The 25,590-nt window shown below is 39.1% G+C and overlaps 1 protein-coding gene across 10 annotated transcripts; it reads left to right on the top strand.

The window, feature by feature from the left end:
- The first annotated feature begins 1,688 nt into the window (after positions 1–1,688).
- On the top strand, positions 1,689–24,020 carry mxra8a (matrix-remodelling associated 8a). Of its 10 annotated transcripts, none has more exons than XM_058373449.1 (11): positions 2,327–2,481; positions 8,223–8,243; positions 14,443–14,469; positions 14,860–15,162; positions 15,267–15,368; positions 16,431–16,886; positions 22,235–22,387; positions 22,491–22,530; positions 22,635–22,717; positions 22,799–22,873; positions 22,940–24,020. In XM_058373449.1, exons 1-11 carry the CDS (start codon positions 2,469–2,471, stop codon positions 22,972–22,974), a joined length of 1,308 nt encoding a protein of 435 aa, XP_058229432.1. In that variant the 5' UTR covers positions 2,327–2,468; the 3' UTR covers positions 22,975–24,020. The 10 variants fall into 10 exon arrangements, with proteins under 10 accessions (XP_058229438.1, XP_058229432.1, XP_058229434.1 ...); XM_058373456.1 differs by adding an exon at positions 8,456–8,521 and having other exon boundaries at positions 2,344–2,481; positions 22,799–24,020; XM_058373455.1 differs by lacking the exon at positions 2,327–2,481 and adding an exon at positions 1,689–1,787 and having other exon boundaries at positions 22,799–24,020.
- The last annotated feature ends 1,570 nt before the right edge of the window (positions 24,021–25,590 follow it).

Here is a 25,590-nt window from a genome sequence, read left to right on the forward strand (position 1 = left end):
ACCCATCCAAATAATCAGAATCAGGTGTTCCAATCACTTCCATGGCCACAGGTGTATAAAATCAAGCACCTAGGCATGCAGACTGTTTTTACAAACATTTGTGAAAGAATGGGTCACTCTCAGGAGCTCAGTGAATTCCAGCGTGGAACTGTGATAGGATGCCACCTGTGCAACAAATCCAGTCGTGAAATTTCCTCGCTTCTAAATATTCCACAGTCAACTGTCAGCTGTATTATAAGAACGTGGAAGTGTTTGGGAACGACAGCAACTCAGCCACGAAGTGGTAGGCCACGTAAACTGACGGAGCGGGGTCAGCGGATGCTGAGGCGCATAGTGCGAAGAGGTCGCCAACTTTCTGCAGAGTCAGTCGCTACAGACCTCCAAACTTCATGTGGCCTTCAGATTAGCTCAAGAACAGTGCGCAGAGAGCTTCATGGAATGGGTTTCCATGGCCGAGCAGCTGCATCCAAGCCATACATCACCAAGTGCAATGCAAAGCGTCGGATGCAGTGGTGTAAAGCACGCCGCCACTGGACTCTAGAGCAGTGGAGATGTGTTCTCTGGAGTGACGAATTGCGCTTCTCCATCTGGCAATCTGATGGACGAGTCTGGGTTTGGTGGTTGCCAGGAGAACGGTACTTGTCTGACTGCATTGTGCCAAGTGTAAAGTTTGGTGGAGGGGGGATTATGGTGTGGGGTTGTTTTTCAGGAGCTGGGCTTGGCCCCTTAGTTCCAGTGAAAGGAACACTGAATGCTTCAGCATACCAAGACATTTTGGACAATTCCATGCTCCCAACTTTGTGGGAACAGTTTGGAGCTGGCCCCTTCCTCTTCCAACATGACTGTACACCAGTGCACAAAGCAAGGTCCATAAAGACATGGATGACTGAGTCTGGTGTGGAGGAACTTGACTGGCCTGCACAGAGTCCTGACCTCAACCCGATAGAACACCTTTGGGATGAATTAGAGTGGAGACTGAGAGCCAGGCCTTCTCGTCCAACATCAGTGTGTGACCTCACAAATGCGCTTCTGGAAGAATGGTCAAAAATTCCCATAAACACACTCCTAAACCTTGTGGACAGCCTTCCCAGAAGAGTTGAAGCTGTTATAGCTGCAAAGGGTGGACCGACGTCATATTGAACCCTATGGATTAGGAATGGGATGTCACTTAAGTTCATATGCGAGTCAAGGCAGGTGAGCGAATACTTTTGGCAATATAGTGTATCTTTCATGAGCAGATGTACATGTGACCAAAAGAGGTGTTAAAGCAAGTGAAGGCCATCATTTAACTGATAAAAAGTAGAACAGACCTATCAAAGAGATCAGAGAGAAAATTTAGGAGTGGCCAAATAATCAATCTGGTACATTCTTATAATGAAGGAAGCACTGGTGAGCTCAACAAAAACAAAAGGCCCCCCAGAAAAAATGAGACATCTGCCAGACATGTAGATTAAATCTATATTGCATGAGTAAGTCCAAGACTATATCTCTATGTCTGCATGATGTGCAAATGAGGTTCAGTATCTGGACGTCTTATTTTGATCCTTCTTGGAAGTAGATATTTAAAAGTCTGACAGTCGTTCTTGAAACTTTCATGACAATCAAGCACCTTTGAATTGATGAGAAAAATGCGATACACTACTCAGATCATGTAGCAACAGATCAGGCAGTGACTCATGTCTATGCCAGATCCTCTCTGCTTGCACTAAATATTATGTGCTACCAGGACTGTGTTGCAGCAAGGCAAAAGTGCAAACTTATGAAGCTAGTTAGGTAGCACACCTAAGGTAAGTTCAACTAAGTAAATGTTATGTTTTTGATTATCTTATACTAGCTAAATGTTAGTTTCAGTCATAGTTAGCACTGAAGCTATGTCAGATTTTAAAATGAATGCCTGGTTGATTCATAGGATCACCATAAAGCAGCCTGTTATGGCCGGATGGTGCTGCTCTTATTTCTTGCAGCATAGCACATGGTCTCAGAACAAGCCTAGCTATGTATTTTTTATCTATGATTGAGGCAAAATGTCCATTTCTTCATTTTTGATTAAAGGAAATGTTTATTTTTTTCATGTATTGATTAGGCCTCAGTGAAATAGAGATCCAAATTTGTGGACAAAGTGAGATTTGAAACAGCCACTGTTTTATGTACGTTGTCAGGATGTCTTTTGACAACAGTCGCGAACCGTCACGGACCGAGACGGACACGTCTTATTTGGGTAGTGTTTCCCGTCATGAATGTTAATTACCATCCCACCTTCCGGAAATTTGCTGATGGGTGTATTTTTTGGCTACAGCTGAGCTTTGAACTGCCAGCGGGCGCGGGTTGGGCGGGGCCACATGGGTGTAATCTGGGTTCGGACTCGGATCCTATACGGTGTTACGAACATAATCTCGTGCTAATTTTGTTATCAAAAGACCGAGAATAATCCACTTCTATGCTGGATAATTATAAAGGCGATACGAATAATGAAGAACGCAGGTCTGTACTCTACTCTACTGTTTCTGTTGCTTCAGTGTGAGCGTCTGCCTTATTTGGATGATAGATTAACAATATGTGATAACTGCATGATGCCGTGTAGATCTTTAAGATCTATCGTCATAAACAAATACCATTTATATAAAAATCATTCTTTCAAAAAAAAAAAAGTTTTTATTGTCATTTAAAAATTATGCCTGAAATGCTTAAATGCGCTCTTTTGAGAGGCTACGTTACGTAGGGCACTGTCTGCAAATTTCATTAGGTGTAAAAGTCTCCCAGTTAGTAACTGCGGTTAAGATAGCCGCTCTTTCCGAAAGCAAGGTTAAATTCGCAGCAATTCTATTGTAGAGGTGCGGTTTTTAGGTAAGATGCGTTTAGAACACTGAATGGAAAGCGAGCGTTCGCGAGCTAATTCTCCTCAGCACCAGAGTTTACTACAGAATGATTTTTTTAAAGCGTAACAAAACGAATACACAACAGTTCCCAGTATAAGATTCACAGAGTATAATGGCTAAACGTTTTGATAACCCTTACATTTGAAGCATGTGGAAGAATAACATTAAGAATAAGAAAATTGTAGTAAACCAGAATAAACATATATTCGTTTACTGTAAAATTACGATATTCCTCTTTAAAGTCTCTATCTGTAACTATAATTCAGTCCGGAAGCAGTTTTTAATCTATTATAAAAAGCAGAACCAGTTGCTGCAGAGTAAGCAGAACCAGTTGCTGCTGAATTCTCCAGTATGTACCAGAGAAAACCATATCCGACTGGATTGAAGGTGTTTGTCTTGGCCACACCAAATGATATGGTCTTAGATTTTGTGGTCTACCAAGGCAGCCACGTTCAGAATCACAACAGGACAGGGCAGTGGAGAACAAGCTGTCCCTCATGTGGCCAAATTCATTCCCAAAGGAACCCACCTGTTCTTTGACAGGTTCTTTACAACTGTTGACCTCCTGGATGCTTTGATGGTGAACGGGCTGGCAGGAACTGGAACTCTCATGAAGAACAGAATTCCAAAGGAGTGCAACACTATAGGGGATCATACCATTAAAATGAAAGGAGTAGGGGCATTTGAGATGGTGGTCAGATGAAGTTCTCCTAAACTCGCTGTCATTAAGTGGTTTGACAGCAACCCAGTGATAATGGCATTCTCTGTCTATGGCTTTGAGCCAGCAGTGGATGGTCTAAGAAAGACAAAAGGTATGTCCAAGTGTCAAGACTATTGGCAATTGCTGAGTACATCAGCAGCCTGGGTGGTTTGGACATGGTGAAAAGGATGCTACGTTTCAATAGGATGGGCACTCGCAACTTGGAAATGGACAGTGCATGTAATTTTTCACTTTTATGATCTGGCAATCATCAATGCATAGCTTCAGTATAAGACTGACCACCAGCTTCTGAGGAAGAACCCACTGAAGTTTCTCGAATTCAAATTTGCAGTTGATTACTCTGGGACAAGTAGGAATCTCCATTTTAAAATGTTGATTAATCTGGCTCAAATGACTTCAAACTCTATGCAAAAAAGAAAAGATGAATCAGTTTTACTGTGGAGCTTTTAGGTCATTTTCATTCAAAGTTCAAATTGAAATTCAAATTGTCTGTGATTCATTATAAAATTATAAATATACTAATTTATTTCGATCCATTATAAAATGCTTGATTAATCTTTATTGTGAGCATAGAGTAGGTCAAACAAAAGTGATGTGATTTAGTTTGATCAATGAGAAATGTGAATTTTCAATTTTATAATGGATTAAAAATTTCCCACTGGCTAAATTATTTTGATTTATTTATATAATTAATGCAATGATTTTTAAATGGAATAACTTCAATATTCGGCTTCTGGCTGAATTATGTTGACATATATAGAAAAATTACTTCATAATTCCACAGTAGAATTTTGTGATCTTTATTTTAAGCATAGAGTAGGTCATCCTGAAGTGATCTGAGTTGGGTTGATCAACTAACAATTTGAAATATACATTTTATCATGGACTAAAAAATGCCTCCTGGAACAATTATATTTACAGATGCAGTGAATTTAAAAAGCAGTTATTAAAAATTTCACAGTTGGTTTGATCAACTAACATTTCAAAATCTTCATTTTATGATGTTTTAAATAGTGCTTCCTGGTACAAATGTATTGACAGATATGGTGATTTTGAAAAGCCCAGAAAGAGCAGAACAGATGCATTTTTGCCTAGAAAGAGCACAACAGATGCAATTTGTGCTCTGAGAAATTTGATGGAGAACTATAGGGATGGTCAGAGAGAGTTGCACTGTGTGTTTGTAGACTTGGGGAAGGCGTATGACAGGGTGCCAAGAGAAGAGCTGTGGTACTGTATGCGGAAGTCAGGAGTAGCAGAGAAGTATGTCAGAGTGGTGCAGGACATGTATGAGAGGAGCAGGACCTGGGTGAGGTGTGCTGTAGGTCAGACAGAGGAGTTCAAAGTGGAGGTGGGACTGCATCAGGGATCGGCTCTGAGCCCCTTCCTGTTTGCTGTGGTGATGGACCAGTTTTCAGAGAAGGTCAGACAGGAGTCTCCTTGGACAATAATGTTTGTACATGACATTGTGATCTGTAGTGAGAGCAGGAAGCAGGTTGAGGAAAACCTGGAAAGGTGGAAGTTTGAGCTGGAGAGAAGAGGAATGAAAGTCAGTCGTAGTAAGACTGAGTACATGTGTGTGAATGGGAACAGTAAGACTACAGGTTGAAGAGGTGAAGAAGGTACAGGAGTTTAAGTACTTGGGGTCAACAGTCCAGAGTAATAAAAAGTGTGGGAAAGAGGTAGCATTGTGGCTGACCCCACACACCCCTCACACACACTCTTCACCCTCCTGCCATCTGGAAAGAGGTACCAGAGCATTCGGGCCCTCACAACCAGACTGTGTAACAGTTTCTTTCCTGGACTGAACTGTTCTACACTCTCTCACACACACACACACACACACACACACTCTCACTCAGGACTGAACTGTATATCTACTCTCTGTCTTTCTCACACACAGATACACACACACTTTTCTTTCTTTTCGGTTCTAAGTGTCCTGTGTTCTTTTGTGTTGTCTTTCTTGTATTTATTGTCTTTTGCACTGTCTTGTCTATGCCCTGTTTGCACCTAGCTGCACACTGTGCACTTTACGTGGCTAAGACAAACTTCTGTCCTAGCTCTGTGGTGTTGTTTTTGTGTTGAACTTCTTGTAGTATGTTTATGTAGCACCAGGTCCTGGAGAAACGTTGTTTCATTTCACTATGTACTGCGTCAGCTATATGTGGTTGAAATGACAATAAAGCATCTTCTTGAATCTAAAGAAGCAAGTGCAGGCAGGTTTGGAATGGGTGGAGAAAGGTGTCGGGAGTTCTGTGTGAGGAAAATATCAGCGAGAATCAAGGTGAAGGTGTACAAGACAGAGTCAGAGCTGGAGGTAGCAGAGTTGAAGATGTTGAGGTTCTCTTCGGGAGTGACAAGGTTGTACAGGATTAGAAACATCAGAGGGACAGCTCATGTTGGACGTTTTGGGGGACAAAGTTAGGGAGGCCAGATGAGGATTAAGATGTTCAGCTAGTGGGTGCAAGTGTTGAGGATGCAGAAGATAGGGATAGGTGGAGAGAGATGATTCACTGTGGCAACCCCTGAAGGAAAAAGCCGAAAGAAGAAGAAGAAGAAGAAGAAGAAGAAGAAGAAGAAGAAGAAGAAGTGGTGATTTTGAAAAGGAATCATTAAAAAATTACACAGTAAAATTTATTGATCGTTATTGTCAGCATAGAGTAGCTCCCTCTAAAGTTATTTTAGTTGGTTTTATCTTCTAACATTTTAAAAGTTTTATTTTATAATGGATTAAAAAGTAATTACTGGCACAATTATATTGACAGATTTGGTGAGATTGAAGAGGAATTATTTAAAAATGTCACAGTAAAATTGGTTGATTTTAATGGATTATTAAAACCTTAAGCCTTTATTCTCATACATGCTATTTATACTATTTATATATTTATTAAAAATAATCGTTTTGTATTAACTTATTGTTCTGTGGTGTATGAACTTGCGGACGTTCGCTTTCCACTTTCAGCGCTATTACCGCTAAGTATCTAATAAGCCGTGACTTTACAATATACGGTCAGCTAGATTAACCATGCTTTCAGAAAGAGATGCTTGCTTAACCCCATTCAGTAGGATGATTATGTTCTATTATATGAAAACAAGAATTTTTAATTTTTTTGATGAAACAATTCACTAAAAATCAGTTACATGACATTTTCATATTCTAAATGTTCTAGTAAATTTTGAGTAGCATAATTGACTTCAAGTGAGATTTTGGTCAGTATGATGTATAATGGTATGTTGTATAACAGTATAATTTGTATAACAGTATTTGTATAATTTGTATAACAGTATGTTGTATATAAATAAGTTAATTATTTCAAAACAGCCCAAACTGGCTTTATATTTACCAAGTGTAGCTTAGCTTTTAACTGTTAAATGGACAGAGATTACTTCTTATTCATTTATAACTTTTTAAAAAGGTTAAAAGAAGAAAAGGGAGTGTTCAGCAATGGTTGGATTAGATTATGTGAGGTGTCTTTTAAAACTTCTCATTATAAGTCTTTTTATATTATTTATCTATAATCAAAGCCAAAATCGCAACCACCTGGTGTGTAAGGGATCAATGCCCATTTCATCATTTTTGTATAAAAGAAATGTTTCTTTCTTTTGTTTTGACCACGCTATCCAAATTTATGGACAAAGTGAAACGTGAAGCAGTCACTGTTTTGTGCACTTTCTCTAGAAAAAAGAAAGCAGATATAGCATATACTCTAAAGTGGGGTCATTTAATGACCAGAATGCCCACCCATAACTCTCTTTGATCCAGGGGTGCTGTATCAAGGCTGTTACTGCACTCTGACTCCAACTTCCTAATAAGCTAGAAAGGCAAAGGAAATAATTTCACTGTACTACAATATAATAAATTAAAATTTTATCACTTGGTGATTTTCTTATACCAGTCTGCCACTATTAAAGTTTGCACTGAGAAGGGTAAAGGAGAGAAGACAAACAGAGAGAAGGGTAAAGGAGAGAAGACAAACAGATGTGGAAACAGAGAGGTGGAAAAGTGTGAATTTCTCACAGAAGTTAAATTGTGCAACACAGTATGTGTGTGTGTGTTATTTCTGACTGGACATTCTGTACCTCTCTCTCTGTCTCTCTCTCTCTCTCTCTCTCTCGCTCTCTGGCTTGGGGTTTGACAGGCTCTTAAAATCCCTGGCAATCCATGACTATGCAAAGGAAAAGTGATGTTTTTTTCCCCATGAATGTTATGCATTTACCATGCAATAATCCCTTCACATGAGAAACATGTACCTGTAGAGCATCAGGAAAATTAACTGACTTGACTCTACAGAAAGATGTAAACCAGTGTCAAACCCAGTTTTTCTACTTTTTAGGGAAAATGTTATGTAGCCTAATAGAGAATTGACATGATTGAATGCCACATCAGTGCCAGCTTGGCAAATGCTTTTGGCCCTCTGAAGATTTTTCCAAAGTAACTGGTTAACCAGCAGCCAGCAACAAACAAGAGATGGCTGGGAAGATATTGGCTCTCACCTATCTTAACTCTCTGATAGACTAGAGGAGGATAGAAGGAGGCCAAGTTTAATACATGTGACATAACTCATGATCTCTGGGTTGTGTATATGTGTGATATGTGCAATGCTTTTTGTTTACTTCTGTTACAGTTGCGTCTCTCATTGCGACTGGTGAGTCCTCCAATCACATTTTATATTCTGACATTATATTCTTTGTTTCTCTTTGTATTCTGTTATTCAAGTGCAGATTTTCACCCAGTAACACTTATGATTGTAAAGCATATCAGTCTACTAGATCAGTTAAGGTAATTTGATTTATGTTATTATGTTAATAGTTTAACTACCACCACCCCCTTCTCTTTCTTTCTATCATTTATGTGCAGCATCAATAGTAGATGAAGAAGTTGTCTAGCTTGTTAAATTCAACACTTACTGAGTGGAACTTTTTGGTAGGTGTTAAATGTATACTTCTAAATGCATATTTTGTGTCAGTCAACTCAGTTCAACTGTTCAACTCAGAATTTGTATTATCAAAATGGGTTGGTGTATTATGCTTGTGTGTAATATACAGTATATCTGTGTCACTACAGTTTATGGCTTTTTTCCTGTTTGTGTATATATTTGTTTTAGTATAATGTCCTAATAAGATTGTAATGAGACATTGTGGGTTGTGTGGGTTGGACAATTAAAAAGAGACTTTTGTAATGACTACCTTCATGACAAATGTCTTTTTTTCCAACCCATTTAATCACCTGTTGCTTTGACTGTTCAATCATTACTACATTAAAACTTTGTGACAGTTTTATCATAAAATATTCTTCCAATCCTCTTTTGGATTGCAGCATATAATCATATGACTGTGTGTGTTAGTGATTAGTCATATTTTAAAGATTAGAGTGGTTGTATATCAGGGGTGTCCAATCTTATCCAGAAAGGGCCGGTGTGGGTGCAGGTTTTCATTCCAACCAAGCAGAAGCTACACCTGATTCCAACTGGCTAATCAGTAGATCTTGGCTTTCAGTAGACTCAGGTGTGGCTTCTGCTCAGTTGGAATGAAAACCTGCACCCACACGCCTTTGCGGATAAGATTGGACACCCCTGTTGTATATCATTGTAATGGTATTGTACTGTGAATTATGCATTAGGATTCTTTCCAATAACAAACACCAAAAATGTGTACAGAAGCTTTAATTGTTTTATGAATGCAACATTTAAATATACAAATAGTGTTTCTAGGTGTGATCATGAGATACCAGTCAGGGTTGTAGTGGAGCCATATCCTATCATGGGAAAATGGTGCACCTTAGATGAGACACCAGTCATTCACAGATTTATTCACATTTAGGGGCAATTTAGAGGATCCAGTCCACCAGCTGGCTGACATACCTCCAAGATTGCAGAGCGGCAGAAGCATGCAGCTGCCACTCTGGATCCAAAATATTGCTATTTGCATGATTAACACAGACTTCTCAAAATACATGGACACCAGAGACACCGATGTTCATGTGAACCACTGCCAGACAATGTTACAGTTCAGAAATCATGCAACAACCAACCTGCATGATGATGTGCTTAAGAAGCCTCACAACCTTGGCTTGCTGCGAAGACCAGGCCTCCAGTCCTCTGCATTGCCTGATCCCGGTGCCTGGGAGAGGGGACGTTGGAGCTGCCCATTGAAAGTAGAAGTGCAGCAAGCAGGCAGGTGTCCATACTAGGCTAAAAACAAACCCTAGCCAGCTGGCTCTCCCATCCATTATTCTATCAAATGTTTCCTCACTAGACAATAAACTGGACTACATCTGACTCTGCTTCTAGTTACTGTTCATCGTTAGTACTGTTCATCTAGTTACTGTTCATCGTTAGCGTTAGTAGAGTTCATGACTGTAGTGAAGTTATTTACTTCGGGAATTCACTACTGTTTTCATTATCGGAGTGTACACTCCCCCCAGCGCTAATGCTAAGGAGGCACTAAGTGAACGCTATGGGGCTATTAGAGATCTGCAGAATGCTTACCCTGTTTATTATCGCTGGAGACTTCAACCATGCAAATCTCAAATCAGTGCTCCCTAAATTCCATCAACATGTGGACTATGCAACAAGAGGGCTAAACACAGTGGATCTTGATTGTACTAACATCCCCGGTGCCTACTGTGCGGAGCTTCGCCCCGACCTCAGCTACTCAGACAACATCTCTGTTATGCTAATTCCAGCATACAAACTGCACAATTCAGGGAGGCTGCAATGAATGGTGACCCAATCAACTTGGAGGAGTACACTGAATCAGAGGCTAAATTGGCAAGTGCAGTAATGACGTGACTGTTTCCAAGACCATCACCACATGCTCCAACCAGAAGCTGTGGATGACCACAAAAGTATGTGCGCTACTGAAGTCTATAGACAAGATGGCATTAAGAACAGCAAGGCCCAAACTGTCCTGAGCCATCAGAGAGACCAGCGAAGCATGCACATGCCCAGAGAATCCACGGCCACTTCCAGGACAGCGGAGACACCCAGCGCATGTGACAGGACATCACCTGCCTGTTACCGTGGTGCCTCCCTCCCGGACGCACTAAACAGCTTTTACGCTCAGTTTGAGGTGTGGAACAACATAGCGGAAAGAAAGACCATCCCTCCTTTCAATGACCAGATGCTCTGTCTATCCACGTCTGATGTAAAGGGAACTCTATGCAGAGTTAACCCACGGACGTTTGCTGGACCAGACAACATTCCTGGCAGAGCGCTAAGGGAATATGCAGAACAGCTTGTGGATGTCTTTACTTGCCTGAGTAGGGCTGCTGTTCCTACAACAATGACCATCGTCCCCATGCCGAAGAAGTCTACAGTATCCTGCCTCAATCTGAACATCGTCCCATGTGTATCGTCCAAAACACTCCACAGACGATGCAATCTCCACAACCCTCCATCTGGCCCTCACCCCCCTGGACAATATATACATATACATATATACGAATGCTGTTCATAGACTTCAGTTCAGCATTCAATACAATCATCCCTCAGCACTTAATTGACAAGCTGAGCCTGTTGGGCCTGAACACCTCCCTCTGCAACTGGATCCTGGACTTCTTGACTGGGAGACCTCAGTGAGCCTGGATGGGGAACAGCATCTCCAGCACCACCACACTAAACACTGGGGCCCCTCAGGGGTGTGTGCTCAACCCACTGTTTACTGACGACACTGCTGACTCATGGCTCAAACCATATCATCAAGTTCACACGACCGTGGTGGGTCTCCTCAGCAAGAACGATGAGTCAGCATATTGAGATGAGTTGCAACAACTAGCAGCCTGGTGTAGAGGCAGCAACCTGTCTCTGAACATTGACAAAACTAAAGAGATGGTTGTTGACCATGGTTGTAGTGGCCATTCTTCACTGTACATCAACGGATCCTCTGTGGAGATTGTCAAGAGCACCAAATTCCTTTTTGTTCATCTGGCGGAGAACTTCAGCTTGTCACTCAACACCAGCTCCATCAGTAAGATGGCTTTCAGCAATGTCTCTACTTCCTACGAAGGCTGAGGAAAGCCCATCCCCCTTACTCCATCCCGACCATGTTCTACAGAGAAACAATTGAGAGCATCCTGAGCAGCTGCATCACTGCCTGGTTTGGGAATTGCACCTCAGATCTCAAGACCCTACAGCAGATAGTGACACTCTTTTCACCCTCCTGCCATCTGGAAAGAGGTACTGAAGCATTTGGGCCCTCTTCCCTTATGCCATCAGACTCCTTAATAATACCCAGAACTGAACTGTACTGAACACACACACACACACACCCACATCACTCACTCACTCACTCATTCAACTGTGTAAACTGATCTGTTCCAAACCCGAAACTCAAACACATACTCAATTCAATTAAATTCATTATTCATACATGTCTATAATTCCATGTATATTAGAACTGTTTACATGTTGTTTACTCAGTTGCTGCTGTTGCTGTTTTTGCACACATTTCAAACTGCCACCAACTGCTGCTATACATGCTATAAATTATATTATAAATTATAAAACTATTAACTAATAATAATGTCATATATTTGTAGTTATAGGTATATTTTGTGTAAGTTTGACTGAGACCACAGTAATTAGAGATGTGTGATGCGTGTCATGTATTGTGTGTTGAGACAAATAGAGTTGAAGAAAAGGATATTTTATTGGAAGAGCAGGCAGAAAAATCCCAACATAATTCAATCAGAACAGGAAAGAAGGGGTTAGGCAATAAGCAAACAACAATAACAGGACAATCCAAAACAAAGAAAACCAGAAACCAGAACAAGAGTAAAACCAGGAGGTAGCAACACAGCAGGAAATCACTTGGCAAAGTCATGTGCCAATCACAGAAACACAAGGGTTTAAATACATGAAATAATCAAGGGGAAACATAGGTGGAGATAAGACATGAATCAAACAACAACATACATGGCCATGTAAACAAAACACAAACATGTGACATATCCACAACAACTTCTGTTCACTTCTCTTCACCTGTTCATCCTCCCTGACTAGTGGAGACTTTACTTTACTTTACTGTTTTACAACAAATAGATTAAGAACATCTGCCAGACTTCTACCCTGACTACCCTTCCATTGCACAACCAGGATTCCTCTTCTCCTTCACTGTAACATTTTTCAACCACAACAACAAAAGAGATTCTACATATCATCCTGTCCTGCAATCATACCACCTGCCCCCTGGATCCTATCTTTTCCACAGTACTCCAGACCATCGCTCAAGACCTCCTGCCCTTCATCACTAGACTCTTCAATGTTTCCATAAAATCTGTTCATGTACCAAATACCCTCAAGAGAGCAAGTCTTAATCCCCTCCTGAAAAACCCTGCTCTGGATCCATCAGACATCTGCAACTACAAACTGGTATCACTTCTCACTTGAACGCACTGTTTTCAACTATCTCTCTATCTCCCACAGAACAAACTCCAAGATCCCAACCAGGCTGGTTTCAGAGCAACACATTCCACAGAGATTGCCCTTTCGTCTGTCACAGACACTACATGCTGCTAAATCAGCCAAACTGTTATCCGTCCTCATGTTCCTCGACCTTTCATCAGTGTTTAAACACTGAACCACAAGACTCACTTGCCCAACCTCAAGAGTCTTGGAATTCATGGAACAGCATCTTAATGGTTTGCTTCCTGCTTGGATGGTTGCCTATATATGGTAAAATGGAAAGTACTCACATTTGCTCCACACAGACTCTGCACTGGTGTCCCACAAGGCTCAGTACTCGGTCGTCTTTTTTTCTTCCTCTGTAGTCACTCTCTTGGTGAAGTCATATCCTCACATGGGTTCTCCTACCACTGCTATTCAGATGATACTCAACTCACAATTTGACCTACCTCTTCCTTAAATACCTAAATTAACACTTGTTTTTATTTTTATTTAATTTTTGTCTATTTGCAATCTTATCAGAGTTTTATGGTATGCTTAGTCTGTGATCTAGCAAACCAGCATTGATGTATTAATTGACAGAGACTTGAAAGCACTTTTGTATATCTCTCTGGATAAGAGCATCTGTAAAATGCTGTAAATGCAAACCTGGAAATACATGCTGTAACACTACAGACTGTTTACAGCCACTGAGTTCTGCATGCAGCAAGGGGGAAATCACAAACAGTACAAATACTTGTACTGCCCCTCTGGGCAAAATGTCCATGCAAAACTCAAGGTCCTAAGCAGGCATTGTCTGCCATGTTGACTTCTTCCTGTGGAACTATTAAGCAGACCAAGGGCATCTTGGTAAGATGCAGGCAATTAGTTGGTGACAGGCTTGCCAGGGTTAGTTGATAAGGCTGAGACAGGCTTGTTGAGGTCAGGTGTCAGTAACCATCTTGGGAGGCCATGCTCATGGTACCTGATGAATGGCCAAGTGGATTCTGCTTCCAGACTGGCTTCTCCTGAAAATTTGAAGTCAGACTTCCTGTAGATAACTATCATAAAGCACAATAGGAACTATAAATACTGCCACACTTCCTAGGCCTATGGTTTCCATGGCAACCAGTTCTATTGTACTATTAGTATTTTATAACAGATGTCTCATATATTTTTGTACTTTTCATGGAAAATGTTTATGTAGCTTAATAGAGAATTGGCACGATTGAATGTTACATCTACACTTGATTGGCAAATGCTATTAGCGCTCTGCAGATGTTCCAAAGTAATTGCTTAACTAGCAGCCAGCATAACAAACAAGAGATGACTGGGAACATATTGGCTTTCAGGAAGCACTTGGGGCCCAGTCTAATGCATGTGGCATAACTCGTGACCATTGGTTTGTGTATTTGTGTGAATCCTCTTTGTTTACTTCTGTGAATCTTCATTGTTTACACAGTTGCTGTGTCATCGCTCTTTACCACTGGTAAGTCCTCCAGTCACATATTATATTCAGGTTTATGTGGAACTGTCTGATTTTTTTAGCCAGTTTCAAAGAAACAAATGAAAGCAAAATGACCATGAATCAGAGGTAATCTGTTTTGATAATATTTTGATTTGATTCTTATTACTTGTATTTCAAAATATTTTTAAAATTTGAGAATTAATATTTTGTTTGTGAAAAGGGTGTGCACACACTTGCTACCATTTTTTCCCATTTTTTGTTGAACTTGTTGATATGTCATATTACAGGTGGAATAAGATCTCATAAGATTAATCTTATTTTGGCACAGCAAAAAATAAAACGCATCAAAACAGGGGTGTGTAGACTTTTGTATATACTAAATCTATATATGCTGAAATGATTTTCCCTCAGTTCAAGGTCAGAGTGATGGTGGTAATGTGGTCATGGTCATGTACAATATCAGCGCCTCCCAGGGGTCTAAAGCAGTGTTACAGTGCCATAGCCAGCGAATGGTATGGACCCAAGACCAACTGAAGGACCGTCTACGTGTGGTGCACTGGGATCTGCTCCGGAGTACCCCAAATTATGCCATGGAGCGTGTCTTGGACATGTTCTCAGCTGGGGATCAGCGTGTTTATAACACCCATAATCAGGGACGCATCAGCATGCCTATGACTGCATTTAAGGATGGAAACTTTTCACTCATTATAAAGAGTGAGTATTATTTATTGTGAGCATTATTCTCTGAGCTGGAGCACAAAAAATCCCTTTTGTTTTGGGTTTGTGACTGAGTAGATGCACTGTGGTCTTTATTGCAGATGTGACGGTTGGTGACAGAGGCATCTACTCTTGCAACTTCCACCATCATTACTGCCATCTCTTTGAGTCAATCAAAGTGAAGCTCAATATCACCAAATCAGGTTGCTTTCCTTATTTATGCATTTATATACAGTGGTACCTCGGTGTTCGACCTTAATTCGTTCCAAAAGTCTGGTCGAATACTGATTTGTTTGAAAACCAAATACTTTTTCCCCATAGGAAATAATGTAAAATGAATTAATCTTTTTTAACTCGATGGTTGATCTCACAACTTTCCTCTTGGCAACACTGATGCCTGATTTACCTTTTTTCAAGATGCTTTATTATCATTTCAACCACATATAGCTGACGCAGTACATAGTGAAATGAGACAACGTTTCTCCAGGACCTGGTGCTACATAAACATACAGCATAAAGATCAAACACAAGAACAACACAAAGCTAGGACCGAAAGTTCGTCCAAGCCACATAAAGTGTAAAGTGTGCCACATAAAGTGTAAAGTGTAACAAGAAGACAGTGCAAAAATAATAAATACAAAAAAGACAACACAAAAACACAGGACACTTAGCGCCGAAAAAAAGAAACAGAATGTGCAATGAAATGTAAATGAAATGTAATAAAATGAGATGATGAACTTTGGGGCCTGACAACATGTATTGTGCAAAAATACAATATAGCAGCAGTTGAGGTTGTGCAAAATAGAAATAAATATAAATATAGCAGCATATATATATATATATATATATATATATATATATATATATATATATATATATATATATATATATATATATGCTGGTCTTCCTCGCCTACCATTGTTTTGCCCCTCAAAACGAGCGTAGAAGTCATTCAGCACATCTGGAAGGCATCACTGTCACAGGCAGGTGAAGCAGTCCTGTAGTTAGTGATCACCTGGATGCCCTGCCACATGTGTCATAATAATAATAATAATAATAATAATAATAATAATAATAATAATAATAATAATAATAATAATAATAATAATTTAACTCAGAAGAACTTTTTTTAACTTTTTCCTCTCTAAAAACTATTATTTGAATAGAACATTTGAGTCCATTGTGTATTCAGTTGATCTGGCATCCTTTCTGGATATTATTTTTGTCAGGAAGCTGGACTAACTGGTGCAAATCTTTTAATACAGCCCGCAAGGAGCGACGATTCTGGGATGGCCAGAAGGCTGTGTATGTGGTGTTAGTGGGAAGGACAGTGGTGCTGCCTTGCGTGAACCGCCGGTCAATTTGGATGGACAGCAAAAATGAGGAGGAGCAGCAGGTTGTTCACTGGGACCACCAAGCACCAGGGGTTCATCATGACCAAGCTGATCGCCTCATTGACCTGTATGCCTCAGGAAAACAACGCCACTATGGGCGACGTTTCATCCAGCAGAAGATGAATATCTCAGCTTCTGCGTTTTCCTATGGTAACTTCTCACTCATCATCTCAGACCTACAGCCTGCAGATCAAGGTCTGTACTCCTGCCACCTGCATCATCACTACTGTGGCTTGCATGAGAGACGCATCTTCCAGCTCACTGTCAGTCCACCTGTTCAGCAGGAGCCCACAGATGCCCCACATGGGCTACCCATTGAAAACCCCAGTAAGAATGGTTTAACAGAAAAATTACTGTTTGCAATTTTATTCTATGTGTGTCTGTGTGTGTGTTTTTGTTTGCTTGTTTGTTTGTTTGTGTACTCAAATGAATAAGAATTTGTATCACATATTTTCCAGGAAAGGAGATTAACAGATAATTGTTTCTAGCAGCACATCTTTGTAGAACATATAGATAGCAGCTTATGAAACATCATAAACAAAATATGTCAGCCTTTACACATTTATCGTGATATCTTTGACTACTAATGGAGTGCATTAACCTTTCTAACTTAAAGGTGTACCTAATTTAAGATGTGTATAGATATCGTTTTCCTTAAGTTCTCCATGTACATCAGTTTTCAAGTGTCCATATAGTAATGCCAAAATGTCAATGATATGTCTGAGAAACAGTGTGTTACAAAAAAATCTCAGACATACTCATTTCATTTTCCAAGTTGTATTTTCTTTGTTATGAATATTTAACTGTTGGTAGAAGTTGTGTCTGATGCTCTGTGTGAAATCACACTGATTTATCAACTCAGGTAAGTCATGTGGCAAAGCAGAGCATGCCAGCTAAACCATAAAAGAGCATATATAGACTGGCGAAAAAGATGATTAAAAAAGATTAGAAAAGATGGCAAACAAGTTCAGAAAGTGTGTGCATCTATGCCCCCTTACATTAAGGGGAACAACTCACACTTTTTCTGCATTGTTTGTTTGGTAGATGCATGTGTGGTAGATGCATATGTGGATCACAAGGGAGCCGGCTGCATGCACTGCGGAACTTTTCCTCTCCGTTAGCTCAGCTCTCGCTTGGCTGTTTTCTGCTTTAGGGATTACGGCTCACTCCACTATGTGTATAGCTTTGTCCAGCACTCTGGATAGGGGCGTTCCCCTCCAGGATATTTGTGGTCCACACACCCTTATCAGGTTCTAGAACCTGGATCTGGACCCCACCCCTGGGTCCTGGGTCTTATAAGGCTAATGGTGCTCTGCTCCTGGCTCGTTCATGCCCTTTCACGACCCCCAGGACAGACACCTCTTGGCATGTGGTGGCATTGGTATTAGTGTCATGATGCAGCGTCGAGTTCCCTGTATGTAACCCAGTTCCATGAGAAGAGAATGAGCTGTGTCACTGGCCACTCTTCAGGCGTCCACTCGCACTGCCTTCAGACAAGTAGAAGCTGGATTAATGTGACATAAATGCCATTTTATGGTCTTGCTGGTGTGCTCAAAGACGAGTCCCCCTAGCATCAGCCATGACACAGCATCTCATTCCCTTCTCAGAAGATCGGGTTACATATGTATCCTGGTGCAGCTTTTGGTGATAATGGATACAATTTTTAAAAAATAAAAAAATAAATGTAAATGCAAAATATTAATGTAAATTAAAAAAGGATAAACCAACATGAAGACCACTGAACTGTATGTGATAGAAAAGCATGCCACTTTGAAGCTAAGAAAATCTACTGAGAACTCAAAGCTACTGCACAAACATTGGGCATAGGCAATAGAATATACCAAGATTAACCTCTATCAAAGTAATAGAAAACTAATATTTATTTCTGATGTAATTGCTGATGTTAGCAGCAGACTGAATTCATAAGTCTACAGAAATATTCTGTCTGCCAATTTGCATACAAATTCATCCAATTTAATAGGAAGGAATGCCAACATGCAGCCAGACAGTGCTCCCTAAACACACTCTGAACACAACAAAAGAATTCATCCAGGGATAAAAGATTGGCCAAGTCAGTTACTAGTACATAACTAATTGAGCATGAATTTCACCTTCTGAAGAAAAGACTAAAGGTAAAAAAAACCTCTAAAACAACCAACTGAAAGAAGCTGCAATACAACAATAAGGTGATGTGAGTGGGTTGCCAACTTGATGCATTTGTTTGTGATCACTTAAACTTATGGGTGGGCTCAAAAAGGAGCATGTTCTATGTTGTATAATAGATCTAAAAGAATCACATACACATTACAGCATAGTGAAATTCTTTCATCACATATCCCAGCTTTGGAAGTTGGGGGTGTGTTCACAGGGTCAGCCATGATGCAGCACCCCTGGAACAGAGAAGATTAAGGGCCTTGATAAGGAGCCAAACATGAACCTTGAATACCACAACTTGAGCCATGCATTTGTGCTGAACAACCCTGAGCCTTAACTTTAAATTGAGAGAGAGAGAGAGAAATCTATTTTTTAGATGTGATCTAGTTTTTTATATTTGTGTTTCAATCTCAAATACAATTATCTTTGTATCTACATGAGTCCTAATAAAGTGGCTGGTGAAAATTCACAAACCACACACTGCAGCCAAATGCAAATAGTACTTTTTTCTCCTCCTCTGCATGGTTTGCCTGGTTTGCCCAAATAAGCACTAGAATAAAAGATTCAGATTATAAAACAAAAAACAAAACAAATAAACAAACATACAAACAAAAAATCTAGATAAGTACAGATTTTTATCAATTATCAATGGTATAGATAGTTGACAGAATTTGGTGCTACACTACTCCTAATTATGTCTGGTCAAATTACAAACACATTATTTAATTGGTTAATCTAGTTTCTTCGCAATATCTGTATAAAATAAATATCTATAGTGATTCTTACTGATTAATTTCCCCGATACAGATTGAAGTGTCTAATGAGGAGATAATGTATAGAACAGTGGAAAGTGTTTTGCTGGTGAACTGTATGTCTCTTGTAGTTTACAGTTAGCATTGTTAGCAAGTGTGTATCGAGCTAATAGGAGTTTTTGCCTGGGATCCCAGTGTTTGCTGTTTGACATGTTTTATTATTATGGTCAGTAATTTAAGTATGTGCTGACCTCAGTTTACTTACCCAGCAGCTGTTGCTGTTTCTCACTGTTTTTCATTTCTCTTGCCCTCCATTTTTTCTGTCTGATTCCATGTTAGATTTCTTTCAAGTAGGGAATAATGAAATTTAATAAATTGGTTTTTATACAGTATATTGGATATTTTATGTTATAAGAGAGACCAGATGAATAGGCACAGTCAGCCTTGAATCTAGCCTGCATATATGCTTTCAGTCCTGAGTCATACTTGCCATTAAACAATAATTAGCTAAGTATAATAAGCCTTGCATGCTTCCATGTTCCGCTCCTATTTTTATGTTCCTTTCATCTGCCCCAGTTCTCTCAGATTTTTGTGGTTGAGACATGTCTGAGGGTCCTGGACAAGGCTCTGCAAAAAAAAAAAAAAGTGGAATCAAGTGGAATAACAGCACATCTCTTAAGAAGGGGAGTAAAGAGAAAAACTACTAAACACATTACTAATACATAATAACGCTATTTGGGACATTTGTTAGTCTTGGAAAGTCCAGACATTTTAAGGAATTTTTTATTATTTTTATATATTTTTTATTTATTTCATTAAAATAATAATTTAATTTTCCAGCTGAAATGTCTAAGCTGATGTGCTAAAGCAAGCAAATGTATTTTATTGTATTTTGTTTCTGTCTGCTCTTTGTTTGAATTTGAGTATTTTCTTTTCTTCCCTTACACATGCTTTCTTTATTGTTTTAATGCTTTGTCCTTTATTTATTTATTTACTCTCCTTCTTATTTCCTTCAATTTTTGAAGTTTGCATGGGCTACTTTTTATTTATCATCAGGGATGTTTGTCTCATTTGCAGCTGGAATCCTGATCATTTTAGCAGTGGTTGTCTTGGATTTAAGTCAGTTCCAAAGGGGAATGAAATTGTCTGTATAAATATCTTTATCCTTACATGGAGAGGTTTCTGTTTTCCACTGCTTCATGAGTACTTGGCAATAAAATCAGGACTTTCCAGGACATTCTGCATTACTCATTGTGTACAACTTTGTCTAGAGAAGAGCCAAATCAGTTCTAGAGCTCAATTGGCTCTGATTTTAATGAAGAACTCTTTACTTGTTTAAATAGAGAATGATTTATTTAAAAACAATGAAAGTTCTGAAGGAGCAGGATTATTCATGACACCCAAAAAATATGAAATTTGCTCAGTTTTACCTGGCCATTAGGGAAGATGTCAGTGTTAGATCACCTTCACAGCTGGCCTTTGTGCTGTGGGAAGGCAGAAGTTGTGGCTGAGTAAAGATAATGGTCCTACAGCAACCTCTTTTACAGTGTGTTGAAAACTGAAGTCTACCAACCACCTCCCCCACCCTGGTGTACATTTTCACAATGAGAATATAGTAGCAGTTAAGAAGTGTTTCTATATATTTGTTTTTATTTGCAAGATATCTGCATAGATTTGACATCTTATTTTAAAGGCATGTTGTCGCTTCTTTGTGTGTTTTGTGGTAATAAGACTATTCAAGTCTCCTGCAAGGGTGGTGCAATTTTGAAAATATTGTGGATATAAAATCCTTTCAAAATCCCAGGCAAGTGGTATGCCTGTTATTTTGACTGTGTGTCACATACATTTAATCTCTTTTATGTATTTCATCTCGCTCTTCCTGTTTGTTTGTCCTTAAAAGTTCATATTTACATTTTACTCAAACATAAAAGTCACAAAACAGTAGACAGTATTATTATGATTTAAGACTCCTAGATCATATATGAAAAGAATTGAGCACAGGGAAAAAAAACACACACTACATCTTTACCTTTTTTTTCATGTGGAGTTTTTTCCACTTTAATTCTAAATATTTGCTCTGATTCTGAATGTTCTTCATTCTTAAACTGCTAAAAATGTGAACATTTGATGCAAAAATTAATGAAATTTGAGATTCTGCCCAGAACATTGCTCAGAATAATTCATAGCATAATTTACTCCAGGCTTGTAGCTTTTATTTTTTGTTTAGGACTGTGGTAATTGGATTAAACAAATCTAGACTAAGCACAGACTGGGATGATTGGACAAGTCATTTACATTTGTTGACTAGTTTGTTTAACTTGTTTAGAGTTCTGTTTTTGCTGTATTCTTACAGTACATTGCTCCAGAAAAGAGACTTTATGAGAACACAGTGCCCTCTTGTGGTTAATGATCGTGATAATAATATGAAGCTCAATGCATTTCAAGATGCGGACATGTAATGTTTTGGAATGTCCATGAGACAGGTTAGTTCCTGTCCTGTTATCACTTATGTTGTAGCAGCTAGCAACATCAAACAACAGTTCTTTTGAAAATGAGAAATATGTTTACTATTTCCCTTTTCCCATTATATGTTATAGAAGATGTGCCAAATCCCTGTGTATGAGCTCAATAGAAACATTAATGCATTAGAAAATGCACAGCTGGATCTACTTTAAGTGTAGCAATGCTATTATAAAAAATGAATAGACATCAGCGTAATATAGTAGCTAACAGATTATAGTAATTTAACAGGAGGTTCTTTCTTTACAGTAACAATGGCAGTGGATGCGCAGCCTCATGTCATCAATTTCATCTTGCCAGGGCATCAGAGTCACTGTTTTCAGGAGCTGGGCTACATCCTGGCCACACTTCTCCTGCTGGCCCTCACTGTTCTTGCCATTGTCCACCGACGGAAGGTGCAAGGTCAGCAGCTATATTTGGCATGTTCATTTTTTCTTATTTTTTTAATCGTTAAATTAACATTTTTTATGTCTATGTCTGGCATCAACTATGAAATATGATCCAGGTGCAGCAAAAAAAGTACAGCCAACTTTTGTGTCATACACGTGAGTATCCAAAGCTATTAGCACACCACCCAGAGATTGGTCAAAATGATTGATCAATCAATAAAATTTTTATTCAAGGTTGCATACTTTTTTTGTACATGAAGTGATTTTGTAGTGCATACAAGCAAGGACTTTGGCAGTGAAATCCCCGAAGTGAAGACATGCAATCAAGAAGAGACAAAACTGGGTGAGTTTATCTAATTCAACCCTCCCTATTACTGAAATTAATTAACTGGCCTGAGCTGGGCAGAACTCTCTTTCTCCTTAGATTTAAAAAACAACCTTCTGAAAGAAGCTGAGATGTCCAATCTTTGCTCTTCTAAGTTCACCGACAAGGACAGAGGTAAACTTGTAAACTTAGTAATTTTATGCCTGTGATTTTATTTGCATTCTTTTTTTGCACTTTCAGCATTGTGTGCAGAGATGAATAAATCCTGGAAGTAAGAAAAGCTACTGGCTGGTCTAGTGGTGAATGCAGTCAAGAAAATAGGATCATGGAAGAGAAGATGGGCATGTCTGTGTATTTGAGGGTGTGTGTGTGGGATCTTTGCTGTTTCAAGTTCAGTAAAGAAATTTTGCCTTTTATCTCTGTGGTATGCTAAAATAAGGTCAAACTTTTTTTTATACTCAAGAAGGCAAAAGCACTAGCGATGCTCTTTGCAGGTGACTCTAAGTTTCTTAAACAGCTCACTTCCAGCATCCTAACTGTATTAAGCTTCAAACAAATGCAGATAATGTACTTTTATTGTGCATTAGTCATTTAATTAGAGACCTGCATTTATACTTTCTGTATATAATAAGAAAGCTCAACACAGTGGCTAAAGTTAGCATGAAGTCACAATATTTTTAAACAGTAAGTTTATCCCATATTAAGCTTTTTATTAAAGCATGGATTCTAGCCATTCTGCTGTTTACTGTCTTTATATATTTATGTTTTTTCTATAGTTTTTTTTCCTGGTAAGACCATGTTATGCTTTTTAATAATACAATAAAAAAACAAGCTGAAATTTGCAGAAGTTGCCAGTTTCCAAACACTAGATGGTATAAATGAAGCTGAAATCACTGTGTGATTACATTTATTATTTTCTATTTATTATATAGCCTACAGATCTTAAAAGCATGCCATACATAGGTTTTAAATCTGCTGTTTAGTCTTGTTTGTATGTATTGTATTCTTGTTTGTATGTATTGCTTGTCTGTATTGTTTATACAGCATCATACTGGCTCATCTACATAATATTTATCATGGTACCGTCCTTGCCCTCCATAAAGCCCACACTGGAGTTGCTCATCTTTTATGTTTTTGTTTTCTTATTCATTCTCTGTGTAAACCCTCATTTCCTCTTTTTCGTTTTGCTTACAATAATTGCTCTCTTGCTGTTGCTTGTTTTTAAGTATTGCTTTGGCAGAAAATGTGTAATGGTATAATGTTTATTAAAATAGTCTGAACATTCATTGCATTTTAATGGAATAGTAAAGGTCTTTATGACTCCCAGTTCCACTCATTTTTCATCAGTGTCTCTGGTTTTCCATTATTGTTTAAAAAAACAAAAAAAACAACAACTAGATAAATAACAAAAAATCAAATGAAATTTTAACTTGCCAAAATCCCTCTGGTTTTCTGGTTTTCATTAAGAATTTTTTTTATCTTAAGTAAATAATATTAATAGTAATTTTCAGAAATTTTAATTAATTGCCAAGAAAGAGGTCATCAACAAAATTGTTTGCTCTATTTTTCCCCTTAAGCAGTGGAGCAAAGTATCTCTCTGATTAGCCATAATATTAAATTCACCTGCCTAATATTTTGTAGGTCCCAATTGTGCTACCAAAACAGCTGTGACACATAAAGGCATGGCCTTCAGAAAACCATTTGAAGGTGTGCTGGACACCAAGACATTAGAACAGGATCATTTAAGGTTTTTTGCAGTGTGGGAGGGTGCATTATCCTGTTGATAGTGGTCACTTATATTAGGGAATACCATTGCTTTAAGGTCTGCAATAATGTTTAGGAAGGTAGTATATGTCAAAGTAACATTATTAATTCATTCATCATTCATTCATCATTATTAACCCAATTCATCATTATTAATTCAACATCATTATTAACCCAAAGTTTTCCAGCATGACATTGCCCAAAGGATCACACTGCCACAACTGGCTTACCTTTTTTCCAAAGTGCATCCATAGACATATCTTGCCAGGCTCACACACTCATGGTCATAGTAATTCTTAGTAATTCCTAGTAATTCTTCCTTTGTCATTAGCCTTAGTTTTACTTCTGATAAGTGTATGCTTGTTAGCTCTCTTACAGAAAAGATATAGATATGGTCAGTGACCCCTGACCAACCCATGACCATTCATCTGTTCTGTAAACCTTACACTCTTCCTTGAGTTCAGGATTTCCTTAACAAGGTAGGCGAGTGAGCCATCAATCTCCAGTGGTGGAGGGGGGTTCTGAGCTTGTGAGACTGGTGTCCTGTGTATTATGAGCCGGTTTGAGCAGGGATTAGTGGAACAAGGGGGAGAAACAGTTGGCTATAGTTGAAAATAGGTGGTATGTGACGAGATTGATTTGCCTGAGAATCTTGAATGGGCCATTATACCTTGGGCTAAGATTTTTACTTGGGAGTCGGAGGGGGATATCTTTTGTGGAAATACAGACCATTTGACTGGGTTGGTAGTGAGGGTGGGGGCACTGCCGCCAGTCCTGCCCATTGTTGACATTTTCGGCAGTGCAGAGGGGTCAGCATGGGCTCCCTGACTGGTCTGCGGCTATGCAGCCCCATACGCAACAACCTGCAATGCACTATGCATTCTGACACCTTTCTATCAGAACCAGCATTACCTTTTTCAGCAATTTGAGCAACAATAACTCATCTGTTGGATCGGACCACACAGGCCAGCCTTCGCTTCCCACATGTATCAATGGGCTTTGGCCGCTTGTGACGCTGTCACCAGTTCACCACTGTTCCTTCCTTGGACTTGTTGTAAATTCACCGAAGCAGACCAGGGGACTCGGAAGTAGTGTTCAACAGGAATCTTTTATTGGATCTTTTATTA

Source organism: Hemibagrus wyckioides, linkage group LG21 (assembly GCF_019097595.1).
Source record: "Hemibagrus wyckioides isolate EC202008001 linkage group LG21, SWU_Hwy_1.0, whole genome shotgun sequence".
Lineage (NCBI taxonomy): Eukaryota > Metazoa > Chordata > Actinopteri > Siluriformes > Bagridae > Hemibagrus > Hemibagrus wyckioides.

Excerpts from the sequence above, each read along its gene's own strand:
- mxra8a (XM_058373449.1), top strand. Across the intron at positions 15,163-15,266 it reads CTTTTCACTCATTATAAAGA|ATGTGACGGTTGGTGACAGA; the intron begins GTGAGTATTATT and ends TCTTTATTGCAG. Across the intron at positions 22,531-22,634 it reads CCAACTTTTGTGTCATACAC|TGATTTTGTAGTGCATACAA; the intron begins GTGAGTATCCAA and ends TTGTACATGAAG.